General features: G+C 49.4%; 9 protein-coding genes across 9 annotated transcripts; 7 read left to right on the top strand and 2 right to left on the bottom strand.

Annotated features, from left to right (window-relative positions):
- Positions 1 to 90: 90 nt before the first annotated feature.
- On the top strand, positions 91 to 555 carry DEU56DRAFT_756468 (uncharacterized protein; the record flags this gene model as incomplete). Its single annotated transcript, XM_041350041.1, has 3 exons — positions 91 to 164; positions 219 to 282; positions 337 to 555. The coding sequence occupies 3 exons, from the start codon at positions 91 to 93 to the stop codon at positions 553 to 555; spliced, it is 357 nt and encodes a 118-aa protein (XP_041207930.1).
- A 271-nt stretch (positions 556 to 826) lies between these two features.
- On the bottom strand, positions 827 to 1,503 carry DEU56DRAFT_948630 (uncharacterized protein; the record flags this gene model as incomplete). The annotated part of the gene is made up of 5 exons (XM_041359086.1): positions 827 to 963; positions 1,028 to 1,156; positions 1,212 to 1,272; positions 1,335 to 1,412; positions 1,465 to 1,503. The coding sequence occupies 5 exons, from the start codon at positions 1,501 to 1,503 to the stop codon at positions 827 to 829; spliced, it is 444 nt and encodes a 147-aa protein (XP_041207929.1).
- A 1,407-nt stretch (positions 1,504 to 2,910) lies between these two features.
- Positions 2,911 to 4,441, top strand: DEU56DRAFT_737506 (uncharacterized protein; the record flags this gene model as incomplete). Its single annotated transcript, XM_041348589.1, has 5 exons — positions 2,911 to 3,319; positions 3,384 to 3,592; positions 3,640 to 3,829; positions 3,881 to 3,949; positions 4,005 to 4,441. 5 exons carry the CDS (start codon positions 2,911 to 2,913, stop codon positions 4,439 to 4,441), a joined length of 1,314 nt encoding a protein of 437 aa, XP_041207928.1.
- Positions 4,442 to 5,784: 1,343 nt separating this feature from the next.
- DEU56DRAFT_806427 (uncharacterized protein) lies at positions 5,785 to 6,802 on the top strand. Its single transcript, XM_041353339.1, has 4 exons — positions 5,785 to 5,815; positions 5,876 to 5,953; positions 6,012 to 6,065; positions 6,120 to 6,802. The coding sequence occupies exons 2-4, from the start codon at positions 5,911 to 5,913 to the stop codon at positions 6,707 to 6,709; spliced, it is 687 nt and encodes a 228-aa protein (XP_041207927.1). The 5' UTR covers positions 5,785 to 5,815; positions 5,876 to 5,910; the 3' UTR covers positions 6,710 to 6,802.
- A 1,045-nt stretch (positions 6,803 to 7,847) lies between these two features.
- On the top strand, positions 7,848 to 9,005 carry DEU56DRAFT_388263 (uncharacterized protein). The gene is made up of 2 exons (XM_041345963.1): positions 7,848 to 8,142; positions 8,195 to 9,005. Exon 2 carries the CDS (start codon positions 8,207 to 8,209, stop codon positions 8,813 to 8,815), a length of 609 nt encoding a protein of 202 aa, XP_041207926.1. The 5' UTR covers positions 7,848 to 8,142; positions 8,195 to 8,206; the 3' UTR covers positions 8,816 to 9,005.
- Positions 9,006 to 9,160: 155 nt separating this feature from the next.
- On the bottom strand, positions 9,161 to 10,889 carry DEU56DRAFT_887800 (GPI transamidase subunit PIG-U; the record flags this gene model as incomplete). The annotated part of the gene is made up of 9 exons (XM_041356232.1): positions 9,161 to 9,466; positions 9,518 to 9,642; positions 9,705 to 9,748; positions 9,801 to 9,900; positions 9,952 to 10,213; positions 10,267 to 10,367; positions 10,416 to 10,585; positions 10,637 to 10,701; positions 10,760 to 10,889. The coding sequence occupies 9 exons, from the start codon at positions 10,887 to 10,889 to the stop codon at positions 9,195 to 9,197; spliced, it is 1,269 nt and encodes a 422-aa protein (XP_041207925.1). The 3' UTR covers positions 9,161 to 9,194.
- Positions 10,890 to 11,111: 222 nt separating this feature from the next.
- On the top strand, positions 11,112 to 12,436 carry DEU56DRAFT_913153 (uncharacterized protein; the record flags this gene model as incomplete). The annotated part of the gene is made up of 6 exons (XM_041357492.1): positions 11,112 to 11,316; positions 11,369 to 11,428; positions 11,476 to 11,535; positions 11,589 to 11,675; positions 11,728 to 11,787; positions 11,832 to 12,436. The coding sequence occupies 6 exons, from the start codon at positions 11,112 to 11,114 to the stop codon at positions 12,434 to 12,436; spliced, it is 1,077 nt and encodes a 358-aa protein (XP_041207924.1).
- A 1,363-nt stretch (positions 12,437 to 13,799) lies between these two features.
- On the top strand, positions 13,800 to 15,512 carry DEU56DRAFT_388107 (uncharacterized protein). The gene is made up of 6 exons (XM_041345962.1): positions 13,800 to 14,330; positions 14,381 to 14,428; positions 14,479 to 14,547; positions 14,606 to 14,689; positions 14,744 to 14,797; positions 14,850 to 15,512. Exons 1-6 carry the CDS (start codon positions 14,159 to 14,161, stop codon positions 15,449 to 15,451), a joined length of 1,029 nt encoding a protein of 342 aa, XP_041207923.1. The 5' UTR covers positions 13,800 to 14,158; the 3' UTR covers positions 15,452 to 15,512.
- Positions 15,513 to 17,054: 1,542 nt separating this feature from the next.
- DEU56DRAFT_806397 (uncharacterized protein) lies at positions 17,055 to 18,905 on the top strand. Its single transcript, XM_041353338.1, has 7 exons — positions 17,055 to 17,252; positions 17,335 to 17,603; positions 17,651 to 17,710; positions 17,761 to 17,829; positions 17,883 to 17,954; positions 18,004 to 18,057; positions 18,111 to 18,905. The coding sequence occupies exons 2-7, from the start codon at positions 17,387 to 17,389 to the stop codon at positions 18,704 to 18,706; spliced, it is 1,068 nt and encodes a 355-aa protein (XP_041207922.1). The 5' UTR covers positions 17,055 to 17,252; positions 17,335 to 17,386; the 3' UTR covers positions 18,707 to 18,905.
- The last annotated feature ends 348 nt before the right edge of the window (positions 18,906 to 19,253 follow it).

Raw genomic sequence — 19,253 nt, 5'->3', positions numbered from 1 at the left:
GAAATTTCTGGGTCAAAAATCTCAATCATTCAACGTCTAGTCTACAACACACCTATTATACTCTGCAACAGCTGCAACTCACCACACATAATGTGCGTCAAGTATAAATCTGCAGAGGAGCGTCGAGAAGCTCAACTTAAATCTAAGAAGGAGAGCTATGCACGGTAAGTGATCTCAGTTCTCGTCACTTCAGTGCCGTCAGCTCAAAACAAATATAGTCGCCGGCTTCAAGAACAGGCGAAGTCCCGCACACGATGGCGACATCGTAAAGGGGCAGCTGTGGTAAGCGCTCAGTTGTAATTCATGTGCGCGTTACCAATGTCTGTCTGCACTTAGGATACTCAAGATCTTCTTCAGCGTCTCGACAGCTTATGGATAAGTTTAGGCTACTGCACTGGCTGCCGCAGTAGCACTATCCAATGTGAATTCTTGGAATTGTATGGGATGTCGATCGTGATTAGGGTAGACCGGGAGGGTTGGGATTCAGTCAAACCAGGATGTGAAGAAGGGCTTGCCGAGATAACGGATTTGCTCCAGCGGGCATTTCAGTTGTGAGCTGATGCCCATGATGTCGAAGGGCCTCTCACGGATCAATTACGGGACGGAATAGCATCTTTTATAGATGTGGCAGATTTGCATGTCCGCGCATGGGACGAGCTGTTGTCGTTGATGGCCCTCGGAGCTGATACATACTTTGATGCCCTTCGACGTGGTTCACTCGTCTGGCAAGGTTAAGATTATATTCAAATTAGCACTGTTTACGACTACGATATGTGAAGGACGAATATAATCGACGCACTTCTTCTGAAAACTTACCGGACCGGACTCACGAAGCAAACACTCGACGCCCCCAGTCTCTTTGTTGAGATGGGAGAGTCTCGAGGACGTTAAGGAGGGATTGGGTAACGAGGTTTGATGGGGTGAAGGTGAAGCCTTTTGTTAGTGAGAATTGGGGTGTTCCGCCTAGTAGGTTTATGGATGAGTAAAATATTGACTAGCTTGGAATCATGCAATGGACAATATGCACCGACTGTGAAAATGAGGAAGTCCACAAGCATCGCTTTGGATGAGGCGGGCTTGATGTAATTTTGAATCACGTTATCCTGATTGAAGACTCGTGGTGAGCGCAGGAGGAATGTAACGGTAACGCTGAGAGCTGTTGGCACAAGATGTCAGAACATACTAGGTGTCAAAGAAAGGGATTGTTTAACCAAGGAGCCGGACAGCAGAGTAATAGCCTATGTTTCGTGAACCTCCAGTGCAGGATTGAATCTGGGACACGAGTGAGCTTGTTACGAGGTACATGTAGCACTCGAATGATACGAACCAATGACCTGGTTGAGCTTCTTTCGGTTGTCGAGAATAAGGGTGTCGATTTGGGCATTCGTTGCTTCATCGTTGAGGCCCTGGTTCTGCAAGGATACCGTCAACATCAGCAAATGTAATGCTGGGACGCCAACAGACCTGCTGTGCTTCAGAAAGCGATTGGATGGTGCTATCCATACCCTCTTGAAGAATCAAGATCTCTTGATCCTTCTCATCTCTGAGACGCTCCCTGTACCATAGGTATGATGGGTATCGGTGGTCTGTGGGGCACGAACGAAAGACCGTGGGAGTATGATGTAGGTTTATTGTAGTTGCCGCCGGTAGACGACGGAAGCAAATTTACTTTCTCAAAATGGTAAGAACTGCTGTGTATGCATATGTACATGCCCCAACGTGCTGGGTCACAGTTAGCTGCCAGCTTCAAATCTTCACACCGACGCTGCACACACACACCGACGCTGCTCTCCAGCCAAGATGCAGGAGGTTTTCTGGCAAGATCCCTGTGACATGTGGTAAGATGTTGCTTCTTCGATTTCTGTTGTATGTTCTAATGGCCTTCTCGCATCAGTTGGCCATTGCGTGCATTGTGTATTGCGGTGGATACTGCTCTAAATCACTCAAGTTGTTTTACAGCCTGGGTACGTTTTGTTAAAACTTTTGCTCGCTTTCAGCTGATCTGGCTATACCAGTTCTCAATCCAGTATTTCCCTCGAATTCGCACCCATGTGAGTTGCGATGCTGTTATTCCATACTGCACTTGATGTATTTAGCGTGTATTTATCATACGGATCCTTGCTGCGACTCCCGTGTACCGCACCGTCAATAATCCTCGACTTTTGCTATGCACGTTGCCAACATTCACCGTGCACAAGCACGTGACTTCAATGTCCTTAGAATTCGCCCAAGGTAAGCAAAAAAAATAATTTGATTTCTGTATATTTTCCTAGTGGTTCCCTTGACGGGCTGTTCTTACAGTAAAATTTGTGCTTCAGATCCGCACAATGGACCTGCCAAATTTCTTATTCACAAGTGATTCCAACTTCCAGTGCGGTGATTCTCTGCCAGGCGAGTAGTCGCTCTCCTCGTTTGTCTTACAATTTTTTCACGTTCACCCAGAAAATGTCAACAAAGGACTAGAATGTCCCCCATATCCTCCCACCCTGGTAGCTAGTCGTCCGTTCGATGCACCCTTTCCATATTCCCAGCAGCCTTTCGACCAACGCTTCAGCATTGACTGGAATGACCCGGCATTATATCAATCTCTCCCATCACTATCGGAGCTGTTAAATGAGGACCTCAACTTGGACGACACATTGTTACCCGCCGTGTCTCGACGCGACGTGTCCTTGGACGACACATTGTTACCTGCCGTGTCAGACGCATCCCTTCACATGGACGTGTCTTGCATAGGTGCATCGGAACAGACCAGTGTTGCAGGTCACAATGCCCTGGGTGCGTCCAACCAGGACGAGGTGGCGATGTTACCCACTGTGTCTCAATGCGACATGTCACACGCTGAACGGACCAGTGTTGCAGGTCACAATGCCCTGGATATGTCCAACCAGGAGGAGGTGGCGAATGGAAATGGTGCGGGCCTCCATCACATCACTTCAGACTACTAACTCACAAATATCACCAACAGAAATTCCTGCTGACGCAAACAACTCATCCTGGGCTGCTAGGAATCCAAACCGGCCTGTTCTGATGTCCAGGGCCCCACTTAACGCTGCGCAGAAGGCACAGGCCAATGCACGAAGAGCTTCCCGAAAATTTTCCACAGCACAACGCAAAGAGACTGAAGATGCGCTCACAAGTGCCATCCAACAGCTACTTGCCGACCAAAATGATAAGATCAACGCAATTGCGCTCGAACACGGCGTCACTCAAGACAAGGTGAAGAAGCTTATGGGAGGTGAAAAGCATTACAAGGGGCATCGCAACGTGCAACTCGCCAATGCTCTGATACATGTGAAAGCGCAGGAAGTAAACGCAGGTGAGTTGTTGTACCTTTGAATCATTGCATCGTGTATTAACTTATTGAAAAAAACAATCAATAGATCGTCCCCGTGGAGCTAAATATTCGCTTGATGAGATTCGCGAAATGGTGAAGGATGACGAGGCCTTGCAAAACCTATCCCTCCAGGATCAGCAAGAATACATCGACCGACTTAACGAGCACCGCGCTCTACGAAATATGAGCGTGCGTGCGAGCAATACTGCAGCAGCCTGCGATGCCCAATCAACTTTAGATAATGTCTTTAAAATGGTACGTGTGTTACATCATTGTCTAATGCCTAGCTAACAAATACGTAGCTTGATGCCCTCGCTGTTCGAACTGGAATCTACGCGTGTCTCTTTGCCTCGCGGGGACATGTGTATGATACTGCCCAGGCAACATGGTTTGGAACCAACAATGTTATGGACTTTTGGGAGGATGTCCTCCAGATGGAGGCTGATGAAATCGCACGAAAATTGGAACAATGGGCATGTATGGCAGGTCGAAGTATGCTGTTTCACTTTTTCACTGCTACATATGCTAATATATTCACGTTAGACATTGATGAACGCGAGACGGTGCAGAACATGCAACGTGTTTGCACCCGGCTCCTTAATTCAGGTTTAAGTACGTTTTTTTCTATTTGTCGTTTCAGAATCTATGCTAACTACCATGGTTTTAGGGACTGTGGCTAAAAGGCGTGATATCCGAATCAACTATGCGAACTTCGATGTCGCCATCAAGGAGAAGCTTGGGATCGACATCAGGGGTTGGCCTGAGGGCGTACCATTCCAATCCCCCACAAGCTTAAACGATCTCAACGCCCTCCTGAAGATTCGTGACGCACTGAAGGATGGCTCCTGCCGCTGGTTCCGATTGTCTCCACGTCAACGGGAGGAGTACAGTGCCCAACTCGCTGCGCGCCGTAAGAAAGGAGAAGTTGTCGGCAAGCCACGCAAAAAGCGTGCTGATGCTGGTGTGCAACGTAAACGCAAGGGCAAGGAGAATGCACCTCCGAGGAAGCGAGCACGAGGATCGGGGTCATCCACACAGGCTCCAAAGAGCACAGAATATGTGGAGACGACAGATGAGGACAACACCAGCGGGGATGATGTTTAATTGTGTCAATAGTTGGTATTCTAGCACGGAAAAGTCTGTTATTTGACCTAGGAACTACATACATGATCATCTGCTACCTATAGAAAAAAGTCCGCCTCAAATGGGTGCTCATGTTATCGAGATACACGAGCTCGCTGTGTACAACAGGGAGCTCAAAGGCTTCAATGATGACGTGGCTCGGGTATCACATCAGCCGGTGCCGGCGGCATCTAAATATGGCAGCGGGCACACCCTCCTACTTGCCGACACCACCCACTCATCCCTAAAGGCCCCTCAGTATTGAATAAATATTCATTCTGGTGGGTAGAGCTATAAATCACTCGATTAAGACGCGCCATCAGGGCCCGCTGTCACGTCTAATTAGAGCCGGTACGTGGGAACCTCAGGTGAGTAATTCACACGCATAGCAGCCGGTTGCTAACTCTGGCTCTTTCCATTACATTTCCGGCGAGTCATTCCCTCGGAGCAGCTGCGCCATGTAAAGGTGCACAAAACGGGAACGTTACGCCCAAGAATGAGCGTGACAATTCTACTGTGTCATATGTGGTCCCTTACCATCAAAACCAAAAATGCAGCAGGTACATAGTTACCACCCATTACGAACTCGCCAGGTCTAGTACAGGCAGGTTTTTTGTTCAAACACATCGAGAAGATTGCAGCTGAACGTGACCCTCTACGTCGTGCAAACTTTGTTCGTCGTGTGTCACAGCACAGGCTGGCAAAACCCTTGTGACTGTCACAAAAAAGGGTCGACGGAAGGGGACTGGTCTGCACAAAACGGGAACTTGTCTTGTGATGATTGTACAATGTTTGGCCCCCGGGCCCGGGGCCAAACATTGTACAATCAAACATGCCGACATTCAGCACGATCAAACTTCCTTCTCCGTCGAGTACTAATCACATATAAAATCCCCCTCAGCTTACCGCAATGCCTCGAGCATCACAAATCTCCATACATCATCACCTTCTCCCCCATGTTTTATGCAGCTCGTCCCCCCTGGCAGTGCCAGTATGTTACCCCTAATCCTACCTTCTCGTCTCCTCCAGCTTTGCACAATGCTCGCTACGCAGGATGGCACCACCCCCCAATACAACTTCCCCGTGTTATCGATGCTCCCTCGCGTCATTCCTTTGAGGTTACCGCTGACCATGCCGGTAGTTGTAACTCTAGTTCTATTTAGGCTGTCAATGCTCACTCGCTACTAGAACTTCATCCCTATGCAACTCACCCCAGCACAGATGCGGGGGCGCAAGGTGATTTCGTTTTTTTTATGGTTCTACTTTCAAGCTTAATCCGTTCTGAAGCATCCGGTATTATGATGGGTCCTGATGACTCTCGACGCCGCAACGTCCCCAATTCTTGGCCATGGAGCGGTGAGTTCTCTGTTGCCGTTGGGGTCAGGTCAATTATGCGATCTGACTTGCCTGATAAAGGCGGCGCTCGCATTCAATCTCACCAGGGCTCTGAGATGCGCACTACAGGGCATGATACAGAGAATACATGGCTCATGTGTACGCGTCCACCTTCGTTTTCCGAACTTCCTAGACGTTCAATTGCATATTCTCATAGACGATCGTTCCGCGCGCCAAACGATGACACTAAACGGTAACGACACGCAAAAGGGTACGGCTCTTACGCAACTTGTTATTTTGGATTAATTCTTATGGCTCACACCAGCACACCCCCATCCGTTTCTCGCGCCACCATCTGTGCCATTGATATATGATCTGCGCTGCGCGCTTACCTCTCTTCGTTTTCCATCATCATCTCCATTTGCAGGCTGTGGGTGCGAGTTCCTCCGCGTCCCACTTACGCCAGAAAGGCCTACGCAGATACGGCTCATCAGCCCGGAATTTCCCTGGGCGTTTAACATTGGCCCCAGTGCCGGAGAAGAGGGCGTAACATGTTACGACGTTCTCGCTGCACTGCACACTGCATTGCAGTGCCCACTCACGGACACAGAGTGGGGAACCGCTAGGGGAGATAAGCGGGCGAGTCTTCTCAGAGCTCACGATCGCCGCCTACGGATTGAACCTGCGTTGCTCGGGAGGGCGCATTCTGCAGGACACACTAGCTTTGCACCTGGTGCCAATGTGCCGCATCGCAGGCCTGTGCAGCCGGAGCCGCTGCTACTCCGTATCGACTGGCTTGGACCCCGTGTTGCATTTCTGGGGCTTGTCAAAGATGATGCATTTGCGAGGAGTAGACTCATTCCGGGTAGTGGGCAGCCACCTGAGACATGGGTAGTGAAGTTCCAGAGATTATGACTTCGAAGGTCCGGAGAAAATGTACAAACATCTTACTATCAGTTATCGTTTATCGGAATTGTATGAAGTGTGGAAAATATGCGTCGCTACTTACGTTGGGATCAAATGCTAGTCGTGCAATGGCTGCTGATGGCAGCAGGAAGAAGAATATTTGCTGCGGACAACGTGCGATAATAATGCAACGACAGTGGATGGTAATGGTGAATATCTGGTCACCGGTCACTATGAGCCAATGAGAGTCAACGTATCCTGCAGTCTGTTATTCTTGATTCTCTCACGTCCCCACGTGGGTTTAGAACTTTCCATCTTGATAGAAAGATCAGCGCGGTGCCGATTTTCTTCCCCCCGTCTCTTCTCCCTGAATACTAAGCTGGATCACGAAGTCGCCTTGGTGTAAGTCATCGGGAGTATTGCTTCTTCGCGGAAAGCAGCCGCAATTTAACTTCACTTGCTGCCGTGGGTACCTACCTACTCGAGCTCCGAATCCTTCCATCATGAAAGGTCTATGGTTATATGGCGAGGGAACATATATGTGAACCCTGACGTGTGCACCATATATGCGCAGGGGGACCCGCGCGCCCACTGCATTACAATTGGAAGCATGGTGATTGAACATAAGGTGAGGCAGCTATGACAGAGTGGTTTATGTACGTGCCTGGAAACTCTGTACCGTTGGAAAGTACGCTCAAAGTTATTCTCAGATCTGGCTCAAAGCAGCGGTGAGGGCATAGCGTAATCAACGGATGTGCTTTTACGATCGCAGGTCTAGATGGCATGAGAGATGGCCCATAAACTGAGTTAACGTCCAAGCACTGGTAGCTAGCTAAGCGGTCAATTTCGCAGCGTGGTTGGTCCCTCACTTCAAGTGGATATTAACGTACGGCGAAACATAACTACGTCGTTATACAAAGTTCGTGAACGAGCCAGCCAGCGTCTCAGAAGCCTAAAATACGCACGTGCGAGTGTGAAACTTGATGCAATCCACCACGCAATCAGAAGGTGTGAACTTGCGGCCTAGCAGGACTTAGCCTAAAGACCAACATCATCCGTGCGTTTGAATGGGCTAGTTTATGACTAGTGAGATTAGAACACTTGTCTACAAGGACATTCTGACAAAGAAAAGTTGGTCACGACTCACATATGTTAGATCTAGCTAGAACGAAGGGTGACATAGGAACGAAAGCACTCTAGACCGCTGGGACCTGGGTGCCTCCACCTTGACCATAACCGCTACACAATCAGCTGCAGTGGACGGTCCACCCAAAGCGCGAGTACAATGGACATGTCCTATTACATCCGCACTTCAAAGCTGCCGCAAAACAAAATTCTACTAGGGCTTGCACATAAATAAAGGTCATCGATGAATTAAACCTCGTACTATCCCATCGTTGATCTATCTGCCGTGTCTGTCATATCTATCATCTGCAATTTCGGTGAGCACATCATCGTAAAATACAGCGAACTATAGCTCACCGAGTCCTATAGCCTTCTTCTAAGATGTTTAACGGCTCCACACCCTATAACGTCGAAATCATCCAGCTTTGGCGAGGCAAAATAGGGCCCTACAGGCACTTTCCCCTTCACTGGGTGATCTACGTCGAAACCGATCCTGGTATCGGAAACACATACCAGGTCGTGGGAAACCCGGACAACTACGCCACAGACATCAAACTCAACCAGCCATACGAAAAATCAGACAACTGGCGTGGAAGTTTCAGCGTCGGAACAGTGAACTGGGTCCAGCTCGGCGAAATGGAGAGAATCATCTCAAGAGTTCAGATTATGCACGACATTCCCGGATGGAACAGCCAGGATTGGGTAGCATCTGCTCTCTTCTCTCTCAAGTGCTCGGGGTTTTTTGGCATCACGTCGGAAGTCGGGGTCCTGGAACTTGCAGACAAAATGTGCTGGCTGCTGGAGGGTTGGCCCGGGGTTGAGAATATGGTCGAATTTATCGGTGGAGACGATCTGGCGTGCGTAATTGCCAACCGACATTTCAAGAAAACGCACAAATTGGTGTGGAGGGCGCCTGAATACGGTCATATGCGCGAGTGGTTGAAAGAATCTTGTCGTAATACCTGCCACGATTTCTGTGGAGCATTATAGACATCGTCTTGCATTCTCCATTTGTAGTTTTGTATCATCATATTGATTATCAGAGTCGTTCCCGATGGTAGAAGTGGCGTAAGCTTTGGGTGTTGGGCTTTCCAGATGGCTCGGAACGGCCTGATTCCATTCCTCGATGGCAAGCCGTAGCTTGGGTGATGTACACAAAAAACCGAGCTGGCGTACGTGCGATTATATGAGTTGGATGTGCGAGCCTGGAAGTGAAGTTGTTTAGCCGAGTAGGAGAGAGAGTGACTCAAACAGTCACTGATTCCCACCACCAATCGGGTCACTCAATTGTATACAAGTATATCTGCCTTGCAAATTATTCGCACAAAACAGCAACAATGCACACTAGCCTCAAATAATTCCTCACTCCTCACTGTTGCACCACCTCCCACCACACCTTCTTCACTTTCTCACCGTTTACCTTCTCCTCAGCCCCCACTTTAGCATCCCCCACAGCAACCCTCATCCCCGCCCAACACGCATCCACAAGCCCAGCACCACCCGCCATCCCCATAACAAGACTCGCAGCATAGTAAAAATTTGCGTTCCCACGGCCCTCGCTTACCCAGAGTACATGTTGAAGCGGAAGGAGGAGCGCGGCGTGTAAGTGGAGGAGTGTAGTGACGATGGGGTATCGTAGGTCTGTGAGTGCGAGTTGAGGTAGGGCGAATGTAGGAGGGAAGGGGGACTTACAACCGTGTACTTCAGGGAAGAGAGATATCATGCTTAGAAACAAGCCTGGGTCCGCGAGAGTTAGGTACGCTTTGAATGTCCCCAGGACGCCTATGAGGAGGAATGCGGCGTAGAGGGGGTCATGTCTACAAGTGAGTGTATCAGAACCAATCACAATTAGCACGTATAATACCCCGGAATCTCTTACTGGAATTTTATGCAAATAGGTAGTATGTAAATGACGAGGTGAACCTAACTATGTAGTTAGATGGCACATGTTCGCGCGAAGAGGACGAGAACGCACAGAGAAGACCATGAGAAAGAATGGTCTGAAGTGATCGAACATCTCGGTGAAGAAGTACCACCAAAGACCGGGATTAGGCGTAAGGTCTGGTAACGTGAGGCTGGGATGGTATGTTTATGGACCATCTGCCAGGCATTGGAAGTTGACTTACCTCGCGCCCCATGACGCACTAACCCAGTTCCAGCCTCCGCCCGCCATGGTACATGCTGCGCCTACAAGGACGAGCCAGTACAGTGTGAACTCACCAAATAGGAACGGTATACGCCTGAGGCTGCCGTGAAACAGGCGCGGGGACGCGAGGTGAGACGCAGGAGAGGTGACGAGGACCATGAGAATCGGTAGAAGCAGAAGGATAGAGGAGGGGGTGAGGTGAACTGTGAATGCGATGGCGAGGAGAGCGGAAGATGGTCTACCTGAAATTGAGGAATGCGCATGAGCCAACTTCGATGAAGGCATTGGGAAGTACCTTCAGAGGCGAACATGAGAGCAAGGAGGGTGAGGGCATTTTCGAATGTGGATGTCGACAGCGCAAGTGATGGAAGGAGGAGGTATGGATTCAGTAAGTAGCTGTGAGGTGCGTTAGATGCGTACTTGAAGTATGATGATGGAACGCACACGCTTACGATGAGGCTCTCTGCATTGGACCTCGTGCCCTTGTGAGGTGATAAACCCTGGCGTGCACGCCATATACGGAGAAGTGCCCATGCTCCCACTGCATCAGATACAGCCCATGTTATTGGGAGTGGAGGTACAATGGTTGAAAACAAGGAGAGTAGGAGAGGCGACTATGGCACAGCTGGTCAGCTCATGACATGTGGTCCAGTGAAGTGACGTACATGGTGAAAAACTCCTCCAATGTATGGGTCGATATCATTGTCGAGAAGCCAAAGACCTTCGTTTACTGGTAATGCCATGGATTAGCGGTGCAATTACTTGTTTAGCAGCGCTTTGGCACATACAGCGAAGGTAGGAGGTCAGTGGAGAGCTGAGTTGGTGGTCATGTCTGAGGAGATGTTGACCTGGAAGTGGTAGAACGGCGAGCAGAAAGCGAAGACATACCAGCACTGGAAACGCTGGTGCATCCGACATCGTGTTTGCTTTGAGAGTTTCTGCCGCCGTTGTGAGTATATAAGGAAGGTGACATGTTGAAGGGTGGCAGTGGCAGTGCCGCTTTGGCCTACAGTGACGATAAGCAGCTTCTTCTACAGCAATTGGCCCTTGCCATTCCGATGGTATATAAACCCCTCAAAACGATGCTTTCTCGAGCATCTCAAGTTATCGTACGCGTACTACATCAACGCCACCTCCCCCATGTCTCATTTCACTCGTCCGTCATGTCCCAACTCCTCACCTCTAGCCTTGCACAATGCTCGCTACAACGGGTGGCCCAGTCCTCCAGTACAGCTTCCACGTGTCGATTCGCCTTCATTCAACAAGCCCGCTGAACAGCGCGATGCGTTTGCAATCGATCCCCCCTCGAACCGTCTCCCTCATGACGGTAATGCCACTCATACCCGTAAGCAGCTATCCCTGTTCTACTTGTGGCTCTCTGTCTCAGCCGTTATTAGAACACCACCCTATTCGTCCCCAATGTGACACTCACCCACATGCAAATTCTGGGGTGCAAGGTATCTACCCTCTCCTTTGTTCTATGCCAAGCTCATTCGTTGTGTAGATATAATGTGTCCTGTTGAATCCCGACGACGCGACGTTTCTAACTCATGCATGTACAACGGTAGGTTCCTGTCATCTAATCTCTCATATAATCTGACTCGGCCGACCATCAAGGTGGCACTCGCCAAAATCCATCTCTCCAATGCGCTTTCGAGACGCGCACCGCAGTTCGACATGACAAAGAGAACGCAGCGATCAAACGTAAGCGTCCCCCCTCGTTTAGTTACAACTGCCAAGATGCCCACTTTCCTAGGTGATCCCGTACGACGAACCAATGATTCAATGCCACTTATCGACCAGGACACACAAAGCGGTGCGGCTCAGATGAAAACTTATAACCCTGATCGTTCCTAATAGGCCTCCCCCTAGCATACCGTATTCTTGCGGCGGGACCATGCGTGCCGCTGGTGTACGATTTGCGATACCCACCCACCTCTCTCCAATTTCCACCATCATCTCCGTACGCAGGACGGGGATATGAGCTCCTTCGAGTCCCACTCACGCCACGGTCCAAGCAAATACGGCTGATCAGCCAAGACTTTCCCTGGGCATTCGACATCGAACTCAGTGCCGGAGAACAGGACACGACGTTTGAAGTCCTTACTGCGCTACACGCTGCATTACAGCGTCCACTCACAGATACGGAGTGGGGTACCGCTGAAGAGGATAAACACGCAAGTCTCATAAGAGCGCGCGAACGTCGGCTAACTATGAATCCTGCTTTGGGCGGGAGCTTGAATTCCAAGGCATCCCCCACTGTTAAGCCTAGAGTGAGATTCACATTTGATGTGGATGTGAAGCCTGCGCAACGAGAGCTGGTGATACTCCGTGTGGATTGGCTTGGGACTCATGTTGGGTTTGGGGGGCTCGTCAAGGATGACGCGTTTGCGAGGAGGAGACTCATTCCGGGTGCGAGGGAGCCACCTGAGACGTGGGTTGTGAAGTTTCAGAGACTAGTATAATAGTGATATTTGGACGAAATGTACACACCTTTTATGTATTGGTTATTTATCGAGATTTTGGGACGTGTAATTGGCATCCGCATGACAGGGGCTATTGCTCTCTATATGGCAAGGTCTCAATTTTTGAGACCCAGGCTAGACTCGTAACCAGCGCTCCTTACAACACACGATTTTTTGGGGTGGTGGGGTAATCGTGTAACTGTACTACTACCCTTCATATCAAAACAAGAACCTGGGTACGAGACTAGCCCGAGGCCAGCCCGACACTCAAATCGAACATCCGAATTGTGATCGAACTTCGCCTATCTGGCTGGCACTGCAAAACGTTATCGAAGAAGAGCTTCGCAACTCACCTGCGTACATCCACGATGGTCTAGAAGTACAGGTCGAGCCTTAAGTAGGTCTGTTTAGCCTTTCAAATTTTACTGATTCGATTCAAACAACCACCAGCCAAGTAGCCCACTTCTCGCCGCAAGTCTCACGTACTGATCAAGACGCACGGCGGAGGTACTATAGCGGCCAGAGGGAATCATTGTGATTATCTCAGTTGAAGTCAAGTAACTCCGGTTTCGTGTTTCAGGATGTTTCTGGAAATCGTGGAACGGCGAAACGGAAGATGTCATAGGACGGTTCCTGCACCCCAGCGGCACCCAGCGGCACCGTGGGACGTACGTCAACTTCCGCGAGTTCCTTTTGCTGCCAAGACTAAATTACTTTGCTGATCTCCAGCGTTCACGTGGGTACTGCGAGCGCTTACTGCTAGCCTGCCTTAACTTGGAGACCCTAGCTTCCACAGAACAGAAGACGAGTGTTTTAGCAAGCGCAAAATTTGAACTTTTGAAGCTTGCGTGGACCCCGGATGTGTGCGGCCCAGAAGTTTAGGCAGCTACGACGTATTCGGCCATCCATTGAATACCTCAGGGACGTGCAGTGCAAAAGATTTGTGTATGCTATCAGCTAGCTCTGTTGGAACTAACAGTTTGTCAGACTGAGCCCGCATGCCCGGTCGTTTCTGACAAGTGTCGTTGCTACTTCCAGATATAAGGTTTCCTGTCTTTTGCCAAGTAAAGATGTTGAAAGAAGCTGAAAGACCACGAACCGGATTCTTGCTGGGAAGCCGAGGGGTCGCCCCTAGTTCTGCTGGATCATGTCAGCTAGTTCCGAAGCGTCTTCAGCGGCGCTTGGTTGAGTAAGTAAGGTGAGTCAGAAGCATAGCAACGACTTGTTCCATGGTACACATACACACTCGCCAGATTTAGCACAGGCACGTTTTTTGTTCAGATGTATGTTGTGAGTACTTACTGACATGGATATTGCGGTCCAACATGCAGGTCAACTTGATCGCACCCCGGTATAATTGAACACCACGTCCATTTTTTACACGTCAATGTCTGGACAAGTAACGTTCCGCCATCCATTGATATCTCATCTTCCGGTGTGTTTGTTGTGATGATTTGGAAATGCTCAGCTATCATTGCTAGTGTCCAAAATCGGACATCCTAAATCGTAGGCTAGTTATCCGGATTCCAGAGTCCGGTCATGATGGTGGGAACTATTGTGTCACAGTACGGGGGAATGATGCCCAGAATACTGCCAAAAATATCTCTTCTCAGTTCTGTCGAACGCATTCTGAGCTATGCAGGTCATCCAAACGTATATAATCCCTCCTCACCATAATGCCTCGACCGTCCCAAGTCTTCTTACACCCATCACCTTCTCCCCATGTTTTATACAGCTCGTCCCCCCTGGCAGTGCCAGCATGTTTCCCCTAATCCAATCTCACCTCCAGCTTTGCACAATGCTCGCTACGCAGGGTGGCCCCGTCCCCCAATACAACTTCCCCGTGTTATCGATGCCCCCTCGCGTCCCTATGAGGTCACCGCTGCCCATGCCCGTAGTTCAACTCTAGTTCCATTTAGGCTCTCAATGCTCACTCGCTACTAGAACTTCATCCCTATGCAACTCACCCCAGCATAAATGCGGGGGCGCAAGGTGATTTCCTTTTTCTATGGTTCCACTTTCAAGCTTAATTCGGTTTGAAGCATCCGCTGATATGACGGGTCCTGTTGATTCTCAAAGCCGCAACGTCCCTAACTCATGGACATGGAGTGGTAGGTTCTCTGTCACAATCGGGTTAGGTCATTGTACGATCTGACTTGGATGATAAAGGTGCCGCCCGCGCTCAATCTCTTCATGGCCCTTCTGAGATGCACACCATAACTCAGCATAATGCAGAGAATGCATTGCTCATATGTACGTGTCCATCTTCATTTGACTAACTTTCAAGATGTTCAAGTGTATATCTAGATGATCATTCTGGACGACGAGCGATGCCATTAAAAGTCAACGACACCCCAAATGGTACGACTCAGACGCAACTTGTGATTTGGATTAATCTTATGCCTCCCATCAGCCTCCCTTCATCCATTTCTCGCTCTACCATCTGTGTCATTTACATATGACCTGCGCTACCCGCCCACCTCTCTTCGTTTTCAATCATCATCTCTATTTGCAGGCTCTAGCTATGAGTTACTCCGCGTCCCACTGACGCCAGAAAGGCCCACGCAGATACTGCTCATTAGTCCGGAATTTCCCTGGGCGTTTAACATCGGCACCAGTGCCGGAGAAGAAATCGTGACGTGTCTTGACGTTCTCGTTACCTTGTATGCTGCATTGCAGCGCCCGCTCACGGACGCTGAGTGGGCCACTGCAGGAGACCATAAACGTGCGAGTCTTCTCAGAGCACGCAATCGTCGTACAAGGATGCAACCTGCATTTCACGGGAGCTCAGATTATGTGTCACGCACTGGACCCACAGTGAGATTCGCACCTGGCGCTTATGCGCCAAACCATAGGCTTGTGCAGCGTGAGCCGCCACTGCTCCGTGTCGACTGGCTTGGATCCAATGTTGCGTTCATGGGGCTTGTCAAGGATGAGGCGTTTGCGAGGAGCAGCCTCATTCCAGGTGGTGGGGAGCGCCCAGAGAAGTGGGTGGTGCGGTTCCAGAGATTATGACTCTGAGGGTCCGAAGAAAATGTACAAAAATGTTATTCCTAGCTATTTTTTTAATCTACATTTGTGAATTGTATAAAATATATGTCGCAACTTACGTTTTGATCAGGTGTAAGTCGTGCAAGAGCTCCTGATGACGCGGACAAGAGGAAGAAGCTTGAGAATCTTTGCTGCGGACAACACACAATAACAATGATCCCTGCATGCAATCATTCTTGATTCTCTCACGTCCTTTCGTGGTCTATGCCACATAGATCTTTCCATCTTGATGGGAGGATTAGCGCGGCTCCGATTCCCTTCTCCTCGAGCTCGTCTGTTTTCCGTGACTAAGCGAGGGAACATACACGCATAATGAGATTAGACCTTGTCCCTTTGCGAGGTCATGAACCCTAACGTGTGCACGGTAGATACGGAGACTCATGCGCCAATCGCATTGCAGCAATTACATGGAGGTACAATGGTTGAACATGCTAAGGAGAAGTGACTATTAGTAGAATCCAGATGACGATCTGCCTATGACATGCGGTACCTTGGTTCACTGAAAAGCCTCGGCTGTCAGTGAGCCAAAGCCAACGCGGAGGTAAGAAGCCATCTGAAAATTGAGTTGGTGCCAGGTGGTCGTGTTTTCAGGAGATATATCGACCTACAGCATGTCGATCCAGTACCAGCGATAGGACTCCCAGCGCAGAACCACAGATCTAGACCTAGCAGGAGAACAGCCACGTGCAAGCACAGAAACACAGACCTAGCGACTTACCAACCACACTACTGGCAGTGTTGACAGGTGCCTGAGTAAATTACCTCGAAGGGGCAAACAACTTGTACTTGCATTCCGATTCCCCGGTTCTGTATATCATACCCCGGACCCCGGTGCAATTGAGGCTGTAAATAGATGTGTCAACATACTTGGTGAGATCGTAAGAATCATATATCTGGGTGCAGTTGGAAGTTCCACGTGGAAATTCAAGGCACCAGTTCATCAGGTGTAGGGCTCGATCGACGTTCAGCGCACCCCGAGTCCTCCGGAGCGAGTCGCGAAGAGAGGTGATGAGTCATGTATCATGCATCATGGGTGGCGTAAGTATTAGGACGATCTACTTATTTTTATACGCCTTCAGTGCTTTGCGCACACTGCAATGGCGTGTCTCCCGGGGCGTTACGGCGAAGGAGAGCGCCGTACATAATTGGAGATCGTGCACGGTGCCACTGGTCGTACAGTAATGTCAGACACAAACGGTGCCATTGGTCGTACGGTAATGTCGGACACAAAAACGGAGATTTCTCTCCGTTTTTCTCTGCAGTTGTGTGCACAGTTCATCCAGTGGCTGACTCGGATCTGCTCCCCTGCACCGACTTTGTGGGTCTTCCCTCGACTAGAGACTCGGATGTCGAAATCCGAACAAGGAATGGAAGCCACGGAATGTGGGGCACTCGCCGCGAGTCATGATGTCTTCGTGTGGTGTTGGCGACATAGCCAGTGCAGCTGATGCCCTCAACTCAGGCATGACGCTAACAAACCGCGTACCCAGCGAGTGAGGTCCTCCCATCATGATCCAAGAGATCAAGGACTTCTAAATGTGGTGCAGAATCGGACTTCAGTTATTTACATAGTTCTAACACGTGACTAGACCGACCAGTTGGTAAGCCCATCTTGACTTCTTAATATGGCTACGACTCTTTGATCTACCGGTACCACACAATTGGTATTCGCAGAGCAACGTCCTCCCAAGTAAAGACATATTTCAGAGCCAGATCAATGGCTTGGTACAGATCAAGGTGTCTATTTGCGCTCAGAGACCTTTCTGTAAGCCCCTCCCTCTTAGAGACAAACTTAATCTGACAGGTCATACTACTATATAAACCTCCTCTCATACGTGTTCACCCAGACCCAGATACTTGCTGATATCTTCCCCGTCGGGCACCAACGTCACCTTCCACATGTTTTCTACGACTCGTCCCCCCTGGCAATACCATTGGCCTACCTCTAATCCAACTATCCCACGTCCAGCCTTGCATGATGCTCGCTATGAAGGGTGGCCCCACCCCTCACTGGAGCTTCCCCAAGTTGCTTCACCTTCGTCTACTACACGGCACGTTTCTCTTGCAATTGATGTTCCATTGCACCGTCTGCATGAGGCTAACGCCGCCCATACCCGTGAGCTTTTATTCTTGTTCTACAGCTCTCTGCTTAGCTGTTGTTAGAACCTCGTTCTGTTCATCCCCAGTGTGACGCTCGCCCCCGCACAAACTTTTGGCCGCAAGGTAATCACCTTTTCCTTTGTTCTACATTCATGCTTAATATGTTCTGTTAGCATGCACAGATATAATGGGTCCCGTTGGCTCTCAACGCCGTGAATTCTCCGGTTCGTTGGCATGGAACGGTAGGTTCTTTATTGTCGCATCTTGTCATTATACTCTGACATGGCTGATGCAGGCGGCACCCATTCTCCATCTCTCCAAGGCACTTCTGAGATGCGCTCTACGACGAACACGCGGCTCATACTATGTAAGTGTCTTGTTTGACTAATTTGCAAGGCATTCAAATATCTTTCCAGACGACCACTCCGCACTACGAACGATGACATCAAACGTTAACGAAATTCAAAAGGGTATGTTATAGACACAACTTATGACCGCAATCGTTCCTCATACCTCTTACTAGCCTACCCCCACCCATTTCTCGCAACGCCGTCCATGTCACTAACTTACGACCTGCGCTTCCCACCTACATCTCTCGGCTTTCCATCGTCATCTCCATATGCAGGCTGCGGGCATGAGCTACTCCGCGTCCCACTTACGCCAGAACGGCCTAGACATATACGTCTCATCAGCCCAAACTTTCCCTGGGCGTTTGACATCGGTCCAGACCCTAGTGTCGAAGATGAGGTCGTGTCGTGTCTTGACGTTCTCGCTACCCTGCATGCTGCATTGCAGCTCCCACTCACAGATGCTGAGTGGGCCACCACTGGATATAATAAACGTGCAAGTCTTATTAGAGCACGTGGTCGTCGCCTTGCGTTGCGAGGGAGCTCGAATTCTGCGGCACGAACCAGGCCTACTGTGAGGTTTACACTTGGCACTTATGCGTCGAATCACAGGCCTGTGCAGCGTGAGTCGCCGCTGCTCCGCGTCGACTGGCTTGGATCTAGAGTTGCCTTCATGGGGCTTGTTAAGGATGAGGCGTTTGCGAGGAGTAGACTCATTCCGGGTGGTGGAGAGCCACCCGAGACTTGGGTGATCAGATTCCAGAGGTTATGATTCTGAACGTTCGAAAAAAATGTACAAACATCTTATTGGTTACAGCTGATTTCCGTTACAGCAGTAATGGGTTTTGTTGTGCCATGGCCGTTTTGATGTGAACGACCAAATTTCTTGGTGGAGAATTCAAAATACATTCTTCAGCTACGTACAAGCGAATTTATCTGTAGTATTATCTATTTGTACCAATCAATGCAATCTGCTCGTATTTGTACTTCCAATGACCTCCTTGAGAATTCAACTCGTTCGAAATTTCGTCTCACTGTGAAGGATTGGTCATGCAAAGGTCACGTGTTGGTTGTACGAGCGTACTCATTCATAAATTCAGAATTTTCATAAGTTCACATAATGGACATTGGAGACTCGAGAGTACTGTTCCTGCGCACGATCCATCCATCAATATTTTTTGTCTCGCTCTCATACGTCACCTGTCAACGTGAAAGAACCTATCATCTATCGGCTGCCAGTGGAACTTCTACAACAAGTATTCTTGCTCATTGTTGTCGACATGTCCGAGTCAGACTAGCACTGTCCCATGGCCAGTATT

The sequence above is a fragment of the Suillus clintonianus genome (genome assembly GCF_016758775.1).
Source record: "Suillus clintonianus strain FC179 chromosome Unknown DEU56scaffold_40, whole genome shotgun sequence".
Classification (NCBI taxonomy): Eukaryota; Fungi; Basidiomycota; class Agaricomycetes; order Boletales; family Suillaceae; genus Suillus; species Suillus clintonianus.
Note: the sequence above shows the minus strand (reverse complement) of the source record. Positions and strands in the feature narration are given on the sequence as shown.

Coding starts and splice junctions, on each gene's coding strand:
- DEU56DRAFT_388263 (XM_041345963.1), top strand. CDS start 8,207: ATGTTTAACGGCTCCACACCCTATAACGTCGAAATCATCCAGCTTTGG.
- DEU56DRAFT_806397 (XM_041353338.1), top strand. CDS start 17,387: ATGTTTTCTACGACTCGTCCCCCCTGGCAATACCATTGGCCTACCTCT. Junction 17,830..17,882: donor CGGTTCGTTGGCATGGAACG/GTAGGTTCTTTA, acceptor TGGCTGATGCAG/GCGGCACCCATTCTCCATCT. Junction 18,058..18,110: donor CGTTAACGAAATTCAAAAGG/GTATGTTATAGA, acceptor ACCTCTTACTAG/CCTACCCCCACCCATTTCTC.
- DEU56DRAFT_806427 (XM_041353339.1), top strand. CDS start 5,911: ATGCGCACTACAGGGCATGATACAGAGAATACATGGCTCATGT. Junction 5,954..6,011: donor AGAGAATACATGGCTCATGT/GTACGCGTCCAC, acceptor ATATTCTCATAG/ACGATCGTTCCGCGCGCCAA. Junction 6,066..6,119: donor CGGTAACGACACGCAAAAGG/GTACGGCTCTTA, acceptor GGCTCACACCAG/CACACCCCCATCCGTTTCTC.
- DEU56DRAFT_388107 (XM_041345962.1), top strand. CDS start 14,159: ATGTTTTATACAGCTCGTCCCCCCTGGCAGTGCCAGCATGTTTCCCCT. Junction 14,331..14,380: donor GGTCACCGCTGCCCATGCCC/GTAGTTCAACTC, acceptor ACTCGCTACTAG/AACTTCATCCCTATGCAACT. Junction 14,429..14,478: donor CATAAATGCGGGGGCGCAAG/GTGATTTCCTTT, acceptor TTCGGTTTGAAG/CATCCGCTGATATGACGGGT.